Genomic DNA, 18910 nt, shown 5'->3' with positions numbered 1-18910 from the left:
CACCTACTCCTGCTCTTCCTGGAGAACAGTGAGCCACCACTCTGGTGCCTTTCAGTGTAAACGAGTAGCTCTTCATCATGTTTCTAAGGCAGAGCTCAGACATCCTTCAGAAGATGCTCATTTGTGTCAGATTTTAGCCATAGGTAAAGGTATGACTGTAGACTGACGGGTAAATCAACAGGGATCAATACCCTGCTCCTCTTTTTTCCAATACAAGTTCCTCTATCAAATCATTTTTTGACACTTGAGTCAGCAGTCCAAGCAGAGATGTCCAGAAGTTCCTTTTCCCACTTAAGCGGTATTGACACAAATGCGTCTGACAACAGACAGGCAGCGAATACTGGGATACCACGGCGAGCCGGCCGAGATACATAATGTGTCCCAATGTGTCCAGTGTGTGTTTGGTCTGCCCTTACCAGCTCGTCTCGGAGACATTCTGGAGGCCTCCTATTTCAGATGCCAGTCAAACCACCTACACTGGCTCCTTTCCTTTCTGTGAATGATCACAGTTGAGGAGGAGAAGCTATGCTGTCCCCTGGTATGGTTTCCCCAACTGGTTCTTGATGAGGGGCCAAACTTAAGTACAATTTAAAAGACCAAAGTTACCAGCCTGGGACCAGTACTGGGGAGGTTTCTTTTTTTTTCCAGAACAGCTGATAGCTGTGCCCCATGAGTTCAGCTTAAAATATCCACACAGGTACTTCGTCCTCCCTCGGGTGGGCAGAGAGCTTTGTGGTCCAGGTGGTGGTCCAGTCCCCGGCTTCTTTAGCTGGCTTTAGAAAAAACCTGAAATTAGAATTAAAACTGTTTGTACCTTCACCTGTGTTACTTACAGTGATATGTTATATAATTTGTTAACTGTCTCTTTAAGCTTTCAGCAGCTGGAGGGTTAAAAATAGTCTGTGTGAAAATAGGCAGGCGGTGAATTCGAGCCTGTGATACGTCTTTAATGTCAGGCTGTGACCACAAACACCAGAGTGGTCATCAGCATTCAGATCAGCTGATAGTAACCAGAAACGGCTTTATGGTCATTCTCTTAATTGTTATTGGCGTTTTCTTTTATTTGACTTGTGTAAAATAATAAAAAGCTGATTTGAGTTCATTTTATAAGCAAATTAAATAACTTAATACGACAGAAATAAACTGACAGAGTAATGGAAAATAAAAAATTATAAATGTGGCCCTAAGCTACACAGATCACTGACCACAATTCATTCAGCTGGAGGTCTTTTTTTCTAAAGTTAATTTTAAATAGAAGAAAATGTGGGCAAGAAATGAAAACTTAATAGGGAGCAAGCCTGAACCCTAAAGGCTTTACTAAGTGTTAATTATGCAGGTTTAGACATGGGCTGATTTGTAATCTTGTGATAAACCTTAAATAAGTATATATGTATATTTTTGTCTGTTCCCTTGAAACGCATGCAGGTTCTGCAGGAGTTTCACCAGCAGCTGTTTGTGCAGAAGAACATGGCGTTCCAGCAAGCACCAGACTTCATGTTCCAGCCTGTCGACTCAGACACGGTAAATCCTGATGTTTTTCTCTTTTTATTCATTATTAAATGCATAAAATATCACATGCGATTGCTTTTAGTGATTATTGGGGAAGATAAACTCATATTTATTATGCATGGAATGAAATCCCCAACCTTAAAAATCTAGAACTTAACATGATTTCTCTAAAATGTTCAAGTAAAACTTGAAGAATAATTTTTGAAACGATTAAAATCCAAATCTCAAAGTGTTTGGGTTGCTTTTAATACAAATTTTGTAGCATAAAATAAGGTTCGTGTTTGACTAATTTAGTTGGCAGGAGGTGTTGATCAGTTTACCAGAAAATCAATTTCTACAGAAAAGTGAAGTGAAAATGTGGATCCTTCAGGTTTGGACTGCACAGGTTGGAAACCACAGATAAAATGCTGTAATGAAAACAGATCAGAGGAGATTGTTGAGAAGTGGAACAAAGCTCAACAGATGACAGATTAATTTGTTTAGACAACAATCAATACAAAATCAGACGAGTGGAACAAGCAGCTCACGGGCATCCTGAAAGCTGAGCTGGCCGAGCCACGTGGCCACAAAAGCCCGGACTGGACTCAGCTCAGGACCTTGATGCTCAAAGTGGCTTTAGGCAGAGCAGATCCACCATTTTGGAGTTAATCATCTCAACAATACCAGATGCAGAAAATATTTTTTGTTTTTAGACATTCATGATCACTGGATTGTGAAGCTTGAGAAGCTGGGCGATGACTTTTCCTCTAAATTGATACACAAGCAGGAAAAAATGTTCAAATTTTTCTAATTTTCTAAAAAAATTGTAAGTAACAGACAAAGTAGCTCCATTGTTTGAGTGTCAATAATCTGTCTGCACTGAAATAAATGACTAATTTAAATAGATTTTAATCACAAAAGTGCTGCACACACATTATGGAACAGTCTGGGTAAGAAGTCAAAGCAGGAAACATAATAAGTCCTGCGTGATTGGTCTTTATCTTTGTTAGTCTGAACTATGAGCCTGAAGGCAGAACAGTGAACTCTTGACTTTGTACTGTACTCCTCGCCCTGCACAGGAACTTAGATTATTTCCCATTTTTAGTTTTTATTTACAGATGTGTCGTCTCATTTCCTCACCGTGGGACTATTTCCAGCTCGTGTTTGTTCCGACTTTATCAGACTGTTTATCTTCCTAAATAAATGCACAACCTCTACTTTTAATTTGCACTTCAGTACATATATATATTAGGGGTGCAACGATACACAAAATTCACGGTTTCGATACAAAAAAATGTTAATGTTGTAAAACAATATGGAGAAGTTTCATTTGCACTCACTTGGTAGCACACATGTTAAGAGCTTTGAGAGTTTTACTCAAAATGCTGTATTCGCCGGTGAATTAATAGAAAACACACAAAACATCCGGCAGCACCGATGTTTGCTTCTGTTTCTCCACATCATAGAGATTAAATTGCTGTTTGAAACTACTTGAAACAACTCAAAGTTGATTAAAGGAAACAAGATTTTGGCTTTAGATTGTGGCATGAGGGTTAAAGTTGATTATTTGCAGTTTTTTTTTTTGTTTGTTTTTTACCAGAGCTTTAATGTGTTTTTCCAGCCCTGTTAATTTCACATAGATATCTCCTGTACTTACAAAATTATAAATCTTCAAAAGTTGAAAAAGTTTTACATTTCAACCCACCACTATGCACTTTCTGGGCCTATAATTCATAAAAAAAATAAGTAGAATGAAGGTAATATTTATTCATGACTTCATTAAATGTACTAAAGTTATTACACATATACATTCAGCTGATTGTAACGGGGTCATGTGGGGTCATGTGTGTGTGGAATGACCCAGGATTTTTATTTTATAAAACACCCGCAGGTCTGAACCTCCCTTTCTACCTGATAGCCCTGTGCAACAGGTCATGTAACATGTAACAGGTCATGTAACATGTAACAGGCCTTTAAAGTTAGGTAAGAAGTTTACAGAAAATCAAATGCTGCTGTTCACCTCATGATTGCCACAATATGGCTGGTGAAATGATGCTGCTGAGATGACTTGCCAGAGTTGCTAAATTCTTCCTTCCTTCTTTGCTTCCCTCCGACTGTTTTGCATCTGTTACGCTCTCAGCTTTATGGATTTCTCAGTTCAACTTGACTGCCTGGATTGTTTTTCAGTGCCAGTTCAGGTCTGAAACCCCTGCTGTGGTCAAAATCTGCCCTGGGAGCTGCACTTTATGTGATAAAAGTATATATCCGTATATAAAATACACATCCTAAACTCCTTTATGAGTCCCATTGCAGACATGCTAATTCAGGTGCACCTGCTCATGAAGCCCGCAGTGTCTGCTTGTGGCCTTAAGTCTATTTTAAATAATTTTACAGCCACATTTGGCTTTTATTGGATTCTTTGCCCACTATAAAAATTAATGTAAATGTCAGCTTTGGTCCAAAAATATTTTCCTATCAGGCTGTAAGGTGACGCCGCAGGTCTGCCAAGCGAAGTGTGACGACTCCCGTTCGTGGATGTAAAAAAGTCCGAGTCTGCCGCCCAGCTCCGCCGCTCCTTTTCTCCTCTGCCCCGCCGGACAACACTAGACAATTTGTTCAAACTGCAAACGCTGGTGTTGTTTTCATTGGAAGTCAAACAAGCAGCAGCCTGTTCCTAAAGAAAACATTAGTGGTGGAGAGCCTCCCCTGCCTCCCCCTGCACCCACCCTTCATACCACTTGCACCAGACGGAGGGATCCGGTAAGGAATAGAGCTGAGTTTGGGAGGGAGGGAGGGGCAGGAGGTAGGCCGGGCCCTGTGAACAGCCCATCTGTGAAAAGGAGGCATTGTGAGCGGGCCTCACCAGAGTGCACTGACCCCCACACTCCCTCCACCCAGCCTCTCCCCTCCATATTCAGACACACAGCTGATGTCATGTGGAAATGGCTTAACTCATTTTGTCGGGGTTTAGAAGAAAATAAAAACTGAAGACCGTCACACCTTAAAGTCAACAAATATAAACCTGGCTCGTCAGAAGTCTTGAAACTCACCAGCCATCCTGGAGCAAATCAGGGCGGTTAGTTTAAAGCCTGTATCTGTATCACTGGGGAAAAAGCTGTAACTTACATTTCAGAATAAAACACTTCAAAAACTGTCTGAATGATAATGTTATGAAATTTACTTATTAGTAAAAACATTCTTTGTTATACGCTGGTGTGTTTGTCTTCGCTGTAGGTGGTGCAACTGCAGAAAGAGAGTGGGACGGCGGAGGAGCACACTCTGGATAAGGAGGCGAGGAAATGGGCGAGCCGCGTGGCCCGAGAATACAAGAGCATCATCCACACTCAGAAGGTGAGAACCTCATCAAACACAGACAGTTTCTGCAGGCATCAGGACAAAGATGGTGTAACCATGTCAGTCTGTGTGTTTACTGAAGTACTTTATTTTCATTGTGCACATATCCAGTGCACAACTTCTCCCTGTAATACAATTAGTTCCTTATATTACAATAAAACAATAAGTACAATTTTCTGTTCTGTATGCATCTGGTGCAAATGGGTCATAAAATGCAGCAGGTCATGCAGTGTTACAGTTGTAGTGCATGTTTGCTGTGAGGTAGTAATTGTTATTGAGTTCTTTTTGCGTTATTTTTCTGTGGTCTGTTAATGTTGAGAGAAGTTCAAAGGTGTTTTAATGAACACTTTTAAACTCGTGGCTGTTAACTCTGTTGCTGTTGACTCTACAGGCAAAGTGTCAGGACATAAATCATGTTGTCATGTTAAACACTTCATCATATCCTTTCTAGTTTGAACCGGAACATCAGAATGAGATCAAATGCGACTTATGCAAATATCAGCCTGAGACACTTCGAACACCAAGCAAACAGTTAGATGTTGACAATAAAAAAAAAATTAATTAAGAATTAAAAATATAAACTCGTTCCAGAGTGAAAGATGTGCCACGGTGTGACGTAAAATAGCCATATATAGAAACTTCTCCTTGCTTCATGTCCTTATTGTGCTTTCTAGCGGGGGGGCTGAAATTGTTTAATTATATTTTTATTGATTAGAAGAAAATAGAAACAAATATAACCATGTCATTCATGAGACGACTAAGAAAGGGTTTATAATGCTGACGTGGTGTAACAGTCCAGACACCGTGCAGTGAATTAAGTTACACATGGTGTATGTAAATGATTAAAGCACGGTGTTGATATTTGAAAACACAGCAGGTAACACTGGTCCTTGTGCTCCGAGTAAAGCGTGTAATCGTTATTCACAGCGATCCAGTAATCTAATTAGTTCAAATCGAATCAATCAGTCAGTCAAATAAGATGTTATATTTAAAACAGCAGACACACATAGCAGATAGGTTTTCTTTATTGTAATGACATAAGCATGTTCTTTTCTTGTTGTGTAAGAGACGATCTGACTGGATGGCTGTTCGACACAGAAACGTCCTGAAAGTCCATCTGTTACAATCCGGTCAGTGCCAGCGTAGCACCATCTGCTGTTTCACAACAGAAACAACTTTTCTGTGTTTTGTTAGATTCATAAAGCGAAGCAAAAAAATTGGCAAATTCTGGTTTTAAACATAAAACACCATTAAAAATAAAGTTCCACAAAGTTGTTTATGTTTAAGATGTTTAAATTCTCTTTTAGGGTGTAAAAATCTGCTAGTTTTAGAGCTACAGATTACTTGTTGAGCCCTCTATTGTTAAAAATAGATCCTGTAGCTTTTTTGGAGAATCTGTGGATTTAAAAATATGTTAAAATTAGCTGGTCCATGTTTTCATATTGGGGAAAAAATGTAATGCTAGTCTTGCCCCCATCCTGCAACAGCAGCAGTTGAGGCAATATATTTACCCATCAGTCATGTCTAGGTAGCTTTGGCTCACGTTACTGTAGCCTTCTAATCAAAATGCATTTGCAATCTCTATTTTAAATTTTATTTTCTTGTTCTCACAGCCTTGAGCCTCTTCTGTTTAAGCACAGTTTGCATGTAATGAAATGTGCTCTATAAGTAAAATTGGCATTGACATAAATTTTGATGCCTATCAAAATGATATCCTCAGCAGTTAAAGGTATGAGTGGTGGTAATTTTTGTTACTTTTGCTTTCACTATATAATGAATAAACCCATATAAGGAAAAGTCACGAAATATGATGATCACGGGATTTTAATTTAACAGTTTTTACAATTCCAGAGGAGTCAAAATTACCCTTTGGACATGATGAGTGTGACGTTCTGCAAAGAGAAGGAAATCCTCTGGGAAGTTTAAGTCTCTGAATCTAAACGTGCGTGTTGTGTCTGTGTTTGGGTTTGGAGTTATTCTGATGTGGTTTGTCACCCCTTACTCACACAATCCCTGGAAAATCTTTGCAGGAAGTGTACAAAATGCACTGATGTGTCACTTTTTCCCATTAAACTGGAATTTGGCCTTTAATGCAGCGTAGCCGGTCAGCTGGATGATAATAATAAACCTCGACATCATAAACTCCTCCATATTTTACAGCAGCATGAAAGGTTAAAAGTGATAAGAGCTCCGTCTCACTGGTTTATTGCGAAAGCCGGTTTAAGATAAGTGAGCACAGCTCGTGCAGCGACCTGTTTCCAGATGTCCCTGGTTATGTTGATCGCTTTATTGTTGGACCGTTTCCATCTATTCCGTGTGTTCCTTTGTATACGTCACCACAATGGTTGTAATTGTTTTGTTTTCAGGCCCTGGAGGAGTACGGGACCCAGGAAGCTTCGGAGCCAAACAACAGCGAGCTGGAGACCAAGATGGAGGTGGCCAGGCAGAGTCTCCGGAGGGCAGAGGTAACCTTTGAACTTCTAGATCAGCGATTTCTCCATCTTCTGAATCAGTTTCTCCTTATTTAAAGTTGCCCCAGTGCGCCACCTGCTGGTTTGAAAGGTGAAGTGACAGATTTAAAGGATTAATGTTCTGTTAGAAGAGAGCAGAGGTGTTTAAAACACATTACACAAGTATTTATTTTATTTTCATACTAATCTCATTGTGTTTTCTTTATTCTTTGGGGGGTGGGGGGCTTGTCAGTGGGTTGTGAAAGTCTGGTGGTCTTTAACTCACCTTTATTTATTTATTTTTTTTGCTGCTAGACGGTGAAAGCGAAAGCCGAGGCCCGGCTGGACCTGCTAAGGGAGGCGGGAGTCCCGGTTGAAACGTGGCTGAAGAGTGCGATGAACCAGGTGATGGAGGAGCTGGAGAACGAGCGCTGGAACAACCTCAGTACCCACGATCCTTCACTCTCCGTAAGACAAAAACTCCGATGCCACAGTGCTGTAGTTTTGAAGTATATGCGCTGTAGATTTGTGCCCTTCACGCAGATGTCGGTCTAACATCCGTAGGTAACAGCAGATTTGGAGCGAGAGGACGAAGAGGAGATGGAGGACAGCGGTGAAGTGTTGGACGACAGCAGCTCCAGCCCCTCCAGCACCTTGAAAAACTATCCACTCACCTGCAAAGTGCTCTACTCCTACAAGGTAACGACACACGCTTAAGCAGGGTCGTAGCCGATGAGTCGGTCAGTGCCCAGAGAAATGGTGACATCTACAAAGCCTGATGTGTTTGCAGCGAGTCGAGTCTGAGTTTAGTCTTCTAAACCACCAGTGTCACTGCTCTGAAAAAAATACTGTTTGATTGCTGTTGCAGCATCTCTGCGCTTTCTGTATTGACAACTCGTTAACGTGTAGAGGCCGGCCTTGCCTCGAGCTCGAGGCACGGGGAGTGTTTGTTGGGAGTTACAGAAGCAGTCATTATTAGAAAATGCAGGAAGCTGGCGTAGCTGGATATTGTTGGATGAAGATTCAGGAGCCACAAAAAATGTGTTTTTGGAAGAACAGTGACTTGCAGAGTTACACTTTCTGTCCTCCGTAAACCTCATTTTCATGCAGAATACATAAAACGGCTGGAAGTGAAAGGAAAGGTATTTTTAGGATTCTGTAGGTTTAACCTTATTTTCTGGTAATTATATGATTAATATTTAAATATTTTTAAGTGTCTTGTCATGTTCTCCTGTGCCTCTGTGGTTCTCTTCAGGTTCCTCCTTCAGTAAAAGACAAACCTGTTAGATTAAAGCTTCTGTTACTGACACAGACAGCTGGAGACTCGATGGCTGAGTGTTCATTCCTGTTATATTTTCTAAAAGTGTGGTTGAAGTCTGCTGTCTGTGTGGTGCATTATAATGTGGATGCTCTCTGTGTTAGCCTACAAAGCTGGCTGGGATTTCCTCCATCCCTGCTGGATGGATATCGTCATAAAATCTATTAAGATGTAAATACGGTTAACCTCTCCACACATGATTTAAATATTTGGATTGGACGTAGATCTTTAACATGTCACCAATTATAATTCTGACTTTGAAGTAAAGCCACTTTTTGTTTTGGCTGTTTTTAATCAGTTCCAGTCGTGTTTAACCCCCATTTGGATTTACTTTCCCAAACTTTGTGGCATTAATGATTCCGTGTCCAGGTTTAAAACACCTGCTCTCTGAATTTGTACAGAAATTCTAGTGTAAGTCTGAGTTTTGTGCTGCTTTGGAGTATTCGTTGTTTTATATTACCTGAGTCCTGAGTAAAGTGTGGTATTAATGCAGGCATGGTCTCAGTGTTTTCTTCAGTGTTCTGGCTGATGTCATTGAAGCCACAGTGAGCATTTTTGTCCGTTCACCAGTGTGGCGGTATTTGAAAAATATACATCACGGATGAAATAAAGATGGTTAAACTGTTGCATCGCAGCTTTAATTGAATTAACGTGTTTGTCTGTCTGCAGGCTTCTCAGCCGGACGAGCTGACCATCGAGGAGCAGGAAATCTTGGAGGTCATCGATGATGGCGACATGGAGGACTGGGTCAAGGTACAAAAATAACACAAACACAGTTGTGTAGCAGAAGCACTCTCATGTTTGAGGGTTGGTTGTTTTGTGTATTAGTTCACTCTCTGGCTCTTAGACTGTTTGACAAACATTTAGTTTCAGTTTTTATAAGAACTCGCACCGGTACAGACTATCTGCTGGATGTTTTAGTGTTTCTCTGGGATCAGTTGGACTGATGTGGCTTCAGGAATGAGAATAATTCAACTAAAATGCTTGCGGTGCATTGAGGCAGGTCAGGTTGGCCTGGGTGGTAGAAGCTCTGCTGAACATAAAGACAAATCAAAAAATGTACAAATACACAGTTCTCGGCTTCGTTTTTTGGCCCCGCAGCCGTAAAGAGCTGATGGGAGATTCTCGTCACCCAGCCGGGCAGGCAGGTGGGTGGGCATGGCACCCAAGTTTGTGAATGCAATAATTCATGAATGAGGCAGTTTTTAAATTCATAGCTTAAGTGCAGCTACTGAAAATCTGGGCCAAAACCTGATTGATGGTGATCCAATCCTGCCTCAGCAGCGCTCCGGTTTGATCACAGTTTGTCAGCTTCTGCTTTTTAACAGCGGTTAGTGGACTCTTGATCGGTTTTAGATCTGCGGAGTGACCTGGTCATGGATATAAAATGTTAATTTGATGATCTCCCAGCTACTTAGTTATCATTTTCACTTTGTTTGTCACAGACTGCTACAAAGTTGCTCCTGGACCTTTGGGAGAAATTTTGAGAAGTCTTTGAGGGCATTTTTCGGGTGGTCAGTGGTGTACACTTAAATGTAGAAATGTCATCTGTGGATGCTCCCATCATTGTGAGAAGTCATTCTTTTATAAAAGCCTCTGCAGAGCAGCTGGTGTGTAGTCATTGTGTACTTTGTGTGTGGTTGTTTTCAGATCATTTCCCTGAAGGAACATTGTGCATTGTTGCTGTTTTACTTTGGTTTATTGTGTAAGTCTGGCTTCCCTGTGAGCCATTGTGCAAATGTTCCACGTGTTGAGCCAATATTTTATGTATATTTACTTAGGTGATTATCTTTTCATATACAGATATAGTGTTTTTAATGGGGTATTTATTTTAATTATATATAGATCTGTTTTAGTGCTGTGATTCCCCACAGCATGCCCCAACAGAGATCCCAATACCTCTGAGTGTTTTCAATCTGAATGAAAATAAGTAAGCAGTGGGAGGGGAGGTTCAAGCTTCATGAATTCAGCGGAGGCTTGTTTAGGATTTTAGATGTCTCGTTAATTCAGGAAGAGAGAACAAAAGCTGTCCTATTATTCTCTTTGTGGCTGTTATTAAATTCTGGCGACGATGCAGTGATATTGTTACAGCCCTACTCTTTACATCTGACTTTATTTTTTCTCATTAGGAGTTTTCCTGTTGAAACATTTTTGGCTGTTGTCATCGTCTGTGTTTCCAGGCCAGAAACCGTAGCGGACAGGTGGGCTACGTCCCAGAGAAATACCTGCAGCTGCCCTCCTCCAACAGCCTGCTGAGCATGCTGCAGTCGCTGGCCGCGCTGGACGCCCGATCCCATTCCTCCAGCAACTCCACCGAACCTGAAACCGAACTCCCAACCGGCTCCGTCAACGGAGACTCCAGTGGTGAGATCCGCCTCCACCAGATAATATCAGAGTTTTGATTTCCTGCTTTGTTTAATACCCTCGTTGCCACTGTCTGTGTTGCAGTTTCATTCGCAAAGGCTTTGTACGACTACGCGGGACAAACGGAAGATGAGCTGTCGTTCCCAGAAGGCGCCATCATCCGCATCCTGAGCAGAGAGACCCACGAGGACGATGGCTTCTGGGAGGGCGAGTTTAACGGCGTCGTTGGTGTGTTCCCCGCGGTTCTTGTGGAGGATCTCACCGTGACCAGCGAGAATGGAGATGGGCAAAGAGACGGCAGCGCACAGGTAGGCTCACGCTGACTTAGCCGCTTCTACACAATTAAAGTTCTTCTGGTTGAACGCACACACACTGCGTCCCCCCCCTGGATCAGCTGCCTCTACATCAGCGCAGTACGAATCTACTGTAGCAACTTATTTATGACACTAAGTCCTGTGTTGTTAAATAATTTATTTCTTTTTATTTTATATAAAATATTAAAGTTTGCACACCTGTCCACTGTTTGTGTTGAAGGCTTCCCCGTCCACACTCTCTCAGTGCGAGCGCTCCCCTCGTGGTCCCTTCCAGCCGGGACCTCTCCACAGCAGCCCCCTTCAGACCCCCACCGTGTCCTCTCCAGTGTCGAGTCCCTGCAGCGCCACAGCCTCTCCCATTGGCCGACCACCCTCCTATCACAACGGACACCACAGACCGCCGCCAGCTCCACACAAAAGCCCCTTTCACAGTAAGAATCCTGGTTTGTCTGTGAGTGGTTATCTGTAAGAAAAAAGGCCGGTGTGAATAATAATCTGCCTCCTCTGCCCTCTTCAGGCCCAGCACAAAGCTCCCCCCAACCCCCCAAATACCCGGAGAGCGGCGGTGGCACCATCCGACCCGTGAGTAAAACCTTCTGCGGTGACGTAAATGACAGCAGACCTTTTTTATCTTCATTTTAACTGAGCCGGTGGGTTTTTACAGGTACGCGCCGCACCTCCGCCCCCGAAGCAGCATCCTCGCGGGCAGGTGAAGCGGCGAGAGGAGGTTGAGATCACACTGGTGTGAAAGTGGCACCCCCTCGAGCAGGGACTCGTAAAAACACTCCCAAAGGAAACCCAAGGAAACTTAAAAACTCCTGAAGACGCCTGGAGACGGAAGAAGCCCCCCCACTCGGAGAAGGAACACCGCTGCGCCTTTTTCTTTTAACTTCCTGTTCAGTGTTCTCGTTTCTCAACACTACTTTACCCAGAGTTTGTACAAGGCTTCATTCTCACCCCCGAACAGTTAATAAGGTGATAACGAGCAAAAGAAGTTGATAGAAAAGTTAACATCATTTTATCCGTTTGTAAAAATCAGTGTGTTTGGACTCGCTGACTGATATTTTAGGGAGTCGAGCTCATTCGTTCCCTTGCAGAGAGCTCCGTGTGGTATCATTCATCAGTTCGAGCACCGACAGCATAAAACAGAGTCGTTAGCTGACGAGCAGACCCTGGATTTTCAGTTGTTTGAGACTCGGTCGTAGCAGCGTTTCATGTTAAAGTAAAACATGTTAGACTGGACTGACCTTGACCTTTGAGAGGTCAAACTGAAGGAAGTGTTTGTGTTTTACCTTCATTTTTCTGTTTATGAACAAAGACACGAGTCTGCAGAACATATCGTCGATCAGGCCTCTGTTCCCTAGATTTAGACACATTTCACACCCCTTCAGTGAGTCTTGATCATTTCAGCTGTTCTGAAATGAGAACTGAACCCGTGAACACATCAGGGAACTGTTCACAGAGGTCCCAGAGACCTCTATAGGACCAGAAGTCTTTTACAGACGCAGGGGTCGCCCCCTGGTGGCCTGTAAATAAAATACAGGTTTTTTGATTGTTCACTTTTCCAACCTGGCAGCTGTGTCAATGTTCTGATGTCTGTGGTCCTTTTTGGCAGTGACGTCATTCCCGAGTTTCTGCATTCCAGCAGGAAAGTCAGAAAAGCAAAGTAAGATGGGATTTATTTTAGCTGCAGCACGTTCATTGATAGAATGTGGTAAGTGCTTAGCGTGTGGCTTATATCACGAGTCACAAATACAGGTGAGTTGAAGAGCAGATTATGTTTATGTTCTCAGTCACCATCTTGGATTGTTGAGGCTGCTCTGACTTTCCAAGAAGGAAATACTAGTTGAGGGGGAGTTCCAGATGAAAATTACTACTGGAAACTCAGGAATTCCGACTTCCAACTCAATCTGGAATGCACCGTAAGCCAAGGGCCAACAAGACAACAGCAGATATTTTGACGTCGCCCCCTGGTGACAGGACAAGGTTACAGCACCATTGTACAACCACACCGCTGCCTTCAGTGACCTTGCTTTTTAGGTGTAACCACTTTTCTGTATCTCTGTTGTCACTAAATTGCAAAAAAATGTTGTTTGAGGTCAAAATACAAAGAAATTGTGAGCAGTAATCGACAAAAATAGTCTGATAATCGCTAATTACATCATCAGCAAACCATAAATCAATTTTCTGTTTCCACCTGAGCGATCTTTAGGCTGCCCGTGCTCCACACAGGTATTGCACATGTTTTCACTTGTTTTTTGGCTTCATTAGTCGATTATGTTTAAGATAAACTGCCTCCTGGCTCCGGTTTCGCATTAAAGTCTCTGCAAGAAAACAGATAAGTTCTTCCTTCAGCTCGTCGGAAAACATCACTTCTAACTGATCGTGTTATGAATGCCTTAGCTGCAGAATTTCTCCTCGTTTATGGATTGAAGAAAGAATTTTTTATGTTATAGTTATGATTTCGCCCCCGTTGTGTCTCACATCGTAGCTCTTTGTTACCACCATCAGATTCACGTCTATGCAACAGAGCTGCACTTGTGAGCAAACCAAAAGTCTCGAAAAGAGGCTGGTCCTCTCCGCCGACACACGTGACCGCTCGCGGTTACACAAACAAGGGAAAAGTGGCAATTTTTACCTGTGATTGTTTTGGATCCCTTATCTTTTTTTCCCCTTCTAATGTTTAGGAAAAGTTTAAAGTGGGAAACATAGCACGTAAACACACAAACACACAGTCTAACTCTTTTGTTTTTATGTTGCATAATACAGAAAAAAACTGTTTTTACGACACTAATGATGCCAGTAACAGTCGCTGTTGGGGAGGACAGTTTACACTGAGCATGTGCAGTTTAAAGATGCCTTTTATTTTTAAGGAGGAAACCATCCTGAGCTGCTAGCTGTCCAGTTTAAAATCTATAGTGAAGCACTTTCTGATGTCTTCTTATTCCTTTTCAGTATTGTGGATGTTTTGTTCAATATTTCCTGTTTGATGTTTGTTTACCAGCCGTATTGGTATCAATACTTCCTGTTATTTAGCCGTAAATAGCCATTGTAGTGTCTTTGATTGAGATATGACTTGTCGATCGTATTGATAGTTTACAGAGAGCTTAGAGATGGATATCTGTGCAAGTAATGGCACAGCTTTTTTCCCCTTTTTTGTTTTTAGAATTAGGATTTTAAGAAAACAAAAGCAATTAAACTGTAGCTGAATCTGATCAGAGGAAAAGAGGTATCCGTCAGCCGTGACGCTGCGCTCTCGTTGATCTCCTTGAGATCTGAATGACATCAAACTTATTTTTGAAGTTTGCATTTACCCTGTTGTATTAAAAGAATAACTAAAGTTTCTTTTCCATTAGAGAATTTTTTGTTAACCTGTTTACTGGTCTTGATTATGCATCAAGTCAGAATCTGACATTCTTTTTTTTTTTTTTGTAAAGGACGTAAAACCTCCCACGTTTTACAGCGTCGGCTATGCGTCGGCTGCCAGGCGTCGTATTTACACACCCATGGATGTTTAACTGTATTTATTGTGTACAAATAAATGTGAAATAAAGATAGCTTAAATGGAACAAGACTCTGTTTTAACTCTTAATACCTGCATCCACCTGTTTAAAATATATTATTTTAAAATAATGTGTTACATGACTACACAGAAGGATGTTTCAGCTCCATTTTAAGTCTCCAACCGAGTCGCTGTATATAAAACAAGTCACTTTTTTTTTTAAAAGCACCTGCTTTTTTTTTTTTTTTTTTACTGACTTCATAATTACAGGCATGGAAGTTGAAAAAAATGTTTGTTGGTCAAAATCTCAAAATTTAGATTTTTTTTTCTCAGTGTTTCGAGTTAGTAAGTCTCAGATTAGCCCTAACGCTAATTTAATTCAACATTTTGTCCTACAGATGACAAAAAAATTCAAAATAATTCGGTGGCTGTAACAAGCTTGCGTATATAGCAAATATAAAAAATATAAATATTTCTTAATTCTAAAATAAACATTAATCTGATTATTTAAAAAAAATTATTGGACAAAAACTACATGGAAAAAAAGAACTTGGTGAAATAGAAAAAATAAAGGCCTAATTAACCTGTTAAGCCCCAAAGGGCTTTCTGAGCTTCCTGCTCAAAAATGACATGCCCAAAATAAATGGAGTATTTCTCTCCAATTACAAACTGTAAACAATCGTGGTATCAAAATAGGGCTAACACTTGTGAGATTTCATCAGAGGTGTGAATATTACACCAGATGTTACTGTAGACTGTAGATCTTTTCCTTCACCTAATTTATTTATTTATTTTTTAGCATATAAACCCTTTAAAATGTGCTTTAGTTCACATTTTAATCCAGTAAGTCAGTAATCAACATATAAACATCATCTGTGCAAAGATGTATGCTTCTGAAGCGAAACAGTGAAAAATGACTGCACTTTTAATAAATACATATTCAGGCATTCTGCAGTTTGTCCAATTCTGGAAAACTTTGGACACCATGTGTGCTGCCATACAGCAGAAATTATCCCCAGCGGCCTTTTATTATCACACTAAACCTTGAAGAAGGCTAAATCTTGCATTGGAGTAAGAAGTTCGTATCTCTCCCACAAGTTTCATTGGATATTAGTGAGTATCAGAAGCGTGCCATCTAGTCTAACCTCCCTGGTACCTCTCCTAGCCTGTGCAACATGGGCTTCCTCCCATAGGGTTGCAGGGAGACCTAATGCTTGCTTCACCTTTACATAATATCACCCCTTATCATAAAACTGAGTGACTTCATGTCTGTCACGTTCCTGGGTCTATTGACCCAGCGTTTTGAGTTTTAGTTTATTTGGATGTTATGTTTAAGTTCTTTAGGTTATCTGAGCTCATTTGTTTATTTCAATTCCCCTTGTGTCTTCTACAGCTGTGTTTTAGTCTCCCTTTGCCCTTTATGTGTTCAAGTTGTGTCTTATGATGTCAAGAGTATATTGTCATGTCCTCGTCGCATGTTTCCTGTTTTATTTTGAAAGTCTGTGTCCTATGTTAGTGTAGTCAGCTTTGCTTCCTTTGTCTCATCATGTCAGTCTAGTGTCAGCTGTTTTCCCCATGTGTTTCCACTCCCCCTAATCACCCTTGTGTGTATTTAGTCTGTGTTTCTGTTCATTCTTTGTCAGGTCGTCTGTTCTCCACGCCATGTTTCATGGCCAGGTTTTTCATGTTCTTTGTTTAGTTCTCCCGGTTTATGTTAATTTTGCTTCGGTTTGCTTTGCCCTTTGTTTTTACCTTTCATCAGCCTCATTAAACGGCTCACTTTTTGTTAACATTCAAGTTTTGTTCCCTGTTTCTTGGAGTCTGCGTTTTGGGTCCTTTTTGTCAACCCCTACAGTCTGCTTTGGCCAGATTGTGACAATGTCTAATTTTTACAAATATTAACTGAGCACAAAAAGTGAGACAGTTAGTGCTTAGTCATTTTTTTCTCTTTGTTGTAAATATGCTTCTTGGCAATAAATCACTGCTGGAAAGCCTCAGTAACATGTGGAAGAACCATACACAGCCACAACAGCCTGGCTCCTCATGCTGGTCACCAGCAGGGTGTGACTGAGGTCACGTTGGTCACTGTGTTAAGTGGAGTTGAAATCAGTCATCAACATGTGTGGCCTTGTTTTGTTTGTTACATTTTTGGAAAAACCAAACTGCAGGTACAGAGAGTGTTTCAACAACAGCATGTCATTGATATCTATGATTAACTACTTATTCCAAGACCAAACCAAGTTTCCAAATAATATACTAAAAGATATTCTGAGTGTAGATAACATCTGAGATGTGGGGCCTAAATACCCCCATTATGAAGTTTTACTAGAGTATTGCACTCAAGCTTGTATCTTGTTCTGACTTCCACAAGTTTATTTTTAGATCAGATTTATCCTCAAGCCCCAAACACAGTCATTTTATCCTGTTTTCCTACAACAGAAATATTTCTACACTTACACGACACATTTTGACACACTGAATGCTTTTATTTTGAAACGTGTCAATCCAGGAAAGCCAAATGGAAAACATAAAGTATAGATTTGATTTGAACAATAGAGTCAGCATCTAAGTAATCAAAAGGTTTTTAGCCCATGAAGCAGTTCAGCAAACATGTAAAACAGCAAAAATGCAGTTTAGGTAGTAAAGTGTTTTAAATAATCAATTACTGATGAAAGACTGACCCTAGTTTCCTTAAGTTAATTTATTTTATTCAGCCAGAAAGGAAAAATAAATCACGAGGAATACTTTGAACTTTATATAAAACCCTCATGGAGAGGTGTGAACATAAACCAAACAGCCAGCAGGTGGTATCTACTATGTGACAAATGTCGCCATCTTGTGGCCTCTTTCTGTCACTACAATTCATTCAAAGCTTGAATTATGGAATTTGCAGAAAATGCTTCACTTGTAAAAGTTTAAAAGTCACCAGTGACATTTTTCCCCAGCAGAACCTGAACCTGACTCCGCGCTCAAACCAGCGTTCCTCCCCGTCCAGGATGTGCGGAGTCAAGGAGGCAATTTACGTTACAATGCTGTGATTGCAGCCGTTCCCCAACTCTCACTCAGTGGTACTCATGGCCATTAATCAGTGGTCTTTGATCAGTGGTTGTTGATCAATGGTCATGAAAATTTCCATTATTATGATGAAGGAACTGACCTCACAGCCCACTGTTCCTTCAGTGGTGCTAGTTTCAGTCATTATGCAAATCCTGCATTATGCTGTTTATAATATTGGGGAAACCTGCAGTCAGCTGAGACTGAAGAAGTCACTTGGATGAGTGACGAAACGTTTCTCCCTGAAAACGCTACGTCCAGATGAACAGAATCAACTGTGGGAGATTTACTTGTCTGGATGACTGAGCATGCATCAAGAGCATTCAAAGCTTTGTGGAAAATGCTTCACCTGTAAAAGTTTCAAAGTCACCGATGTCTTTTTTTTCACCAGCAGAACGTTCAACAGCTTCATCAGAATGAACCAAAGTCGATGACGTCACAAGAGTCAGAACACAGAGCTACCAAGAAAATCTATGACGTTCATCTCTGAATCATTTAGTTTGGATGTAGTTGGTGGAGAAATATCATTAAACAGTTTGCAGCGTTCCTCGCAGCACTCAGTGGACACTGGGCTTGGACACAGTCAAATCAGTATGTGGGATAGCTGGCTGCTCAAATAAGTGTCCTCCTTTTTTATACCAGGCTCACCCTCCAGCTGTGATTCCTCCCCTGTTCCCTTTTTTTCTTTGTCTACTGTAGTTATTTTATACACAAAATTAGCTCAGGTTCAGAGAATAATTTCAAAATCTTGGTAGTGACAAAAATACCAAGACTTATTTCACACAACGTGTTCAAACCACAATACACAAATGAAAGAAGCTCAGTGAAATAGAAAAATATATGTTCAATAAGTTGAAAACTTAGTTTTGGTTGTTGTGTCTTTGTTTTTGCAGCTGTTTGTCTAAGGCAAAAAGAAAGAAGAAAAAGAAGAAGAAATGATCATTCCTGAAAAACTGATGGGATCCGACAAATAAACATGTGCTGCTGACGTCTGTGGAAGTCTGTCTGTAGCCTGTGAGCACCATCAGTGAGCGCTGTGTGCCTGTGATAAGCGAACATAATACTT

General features: G+C 41.0%; 1 protein-coding gene across 1 annotated transcript in view; it reads left to right on the top strand.

Moving 5' to 3' along the window:
* The window catches only part of LOC146510407 (F-BAR and double SH3 domains protein 2-like), a 41642-nt gene extending 26925 nt beyond the window's left edge, over positions 1 to 14717 (top strand). Inside the window, exons 10-20 of the mRNA XM_085174134.1 lie at positions 1426 to 1521; positions 4723 to 4839; positions 7209 to 7307; positions 7608 to 7760; positions 7857 to 7991; positions 9280 to 9363; positions 10791 to 10974; positions 11059 to 11282; positions 11509 to 11719; positions 11806 to 11870; positions 11953 to 14717. Of these exons, the coding sequence (XP_085030260.1) occupies positions 1426 to 1521; positions 4723 to 4839; positions 7209 to 7307; positions 7608 to 7760; positions 7857 to 7991; positions 9280 to 9363; positions 10791 to 10974; positions 11059 to 11282; positions 11509 to 11719; positions 11806 to 11870; positions 11953 to 12036 (1452 nt within the window). The 3' untranslated portion in view covers positions 12037 to 14717. The remainder of the gene's footprint in view (positions 1 to 1425; positions 1522 to 4722; positions 4840 to 7208; positions 7308 to 7607; positions 7761 to 7856; positions 7992 to 9279; positions 9364 to 10790; positions 10975 to 11058; positions 11283 to 11508; positions 11720 to 11805; positions 11871 to 11952) is intronic.
* The last annotated feature ends 4193 nt before the right edge of the window (positions 14718 to 18910 follow it).

This window comes from Neolamprologus multifasciatus, chromosome 10, assembly GCF_963576455.1.
Source record: "Neolamprologus multifasciatus chromosome 10, fNeoMul1.2, whole genome shotgun sequence".
NCBI classification, from domain to species: Eukaryota; Metazoa; Chordata; class Actinopteri; order Cichliformes; family Cichlidae; genus Neolamprologus; species Neolamprologus multifasciatus.
This window is presented reverse-complemented; position numbering and strand designations above follow the sequence as displayed.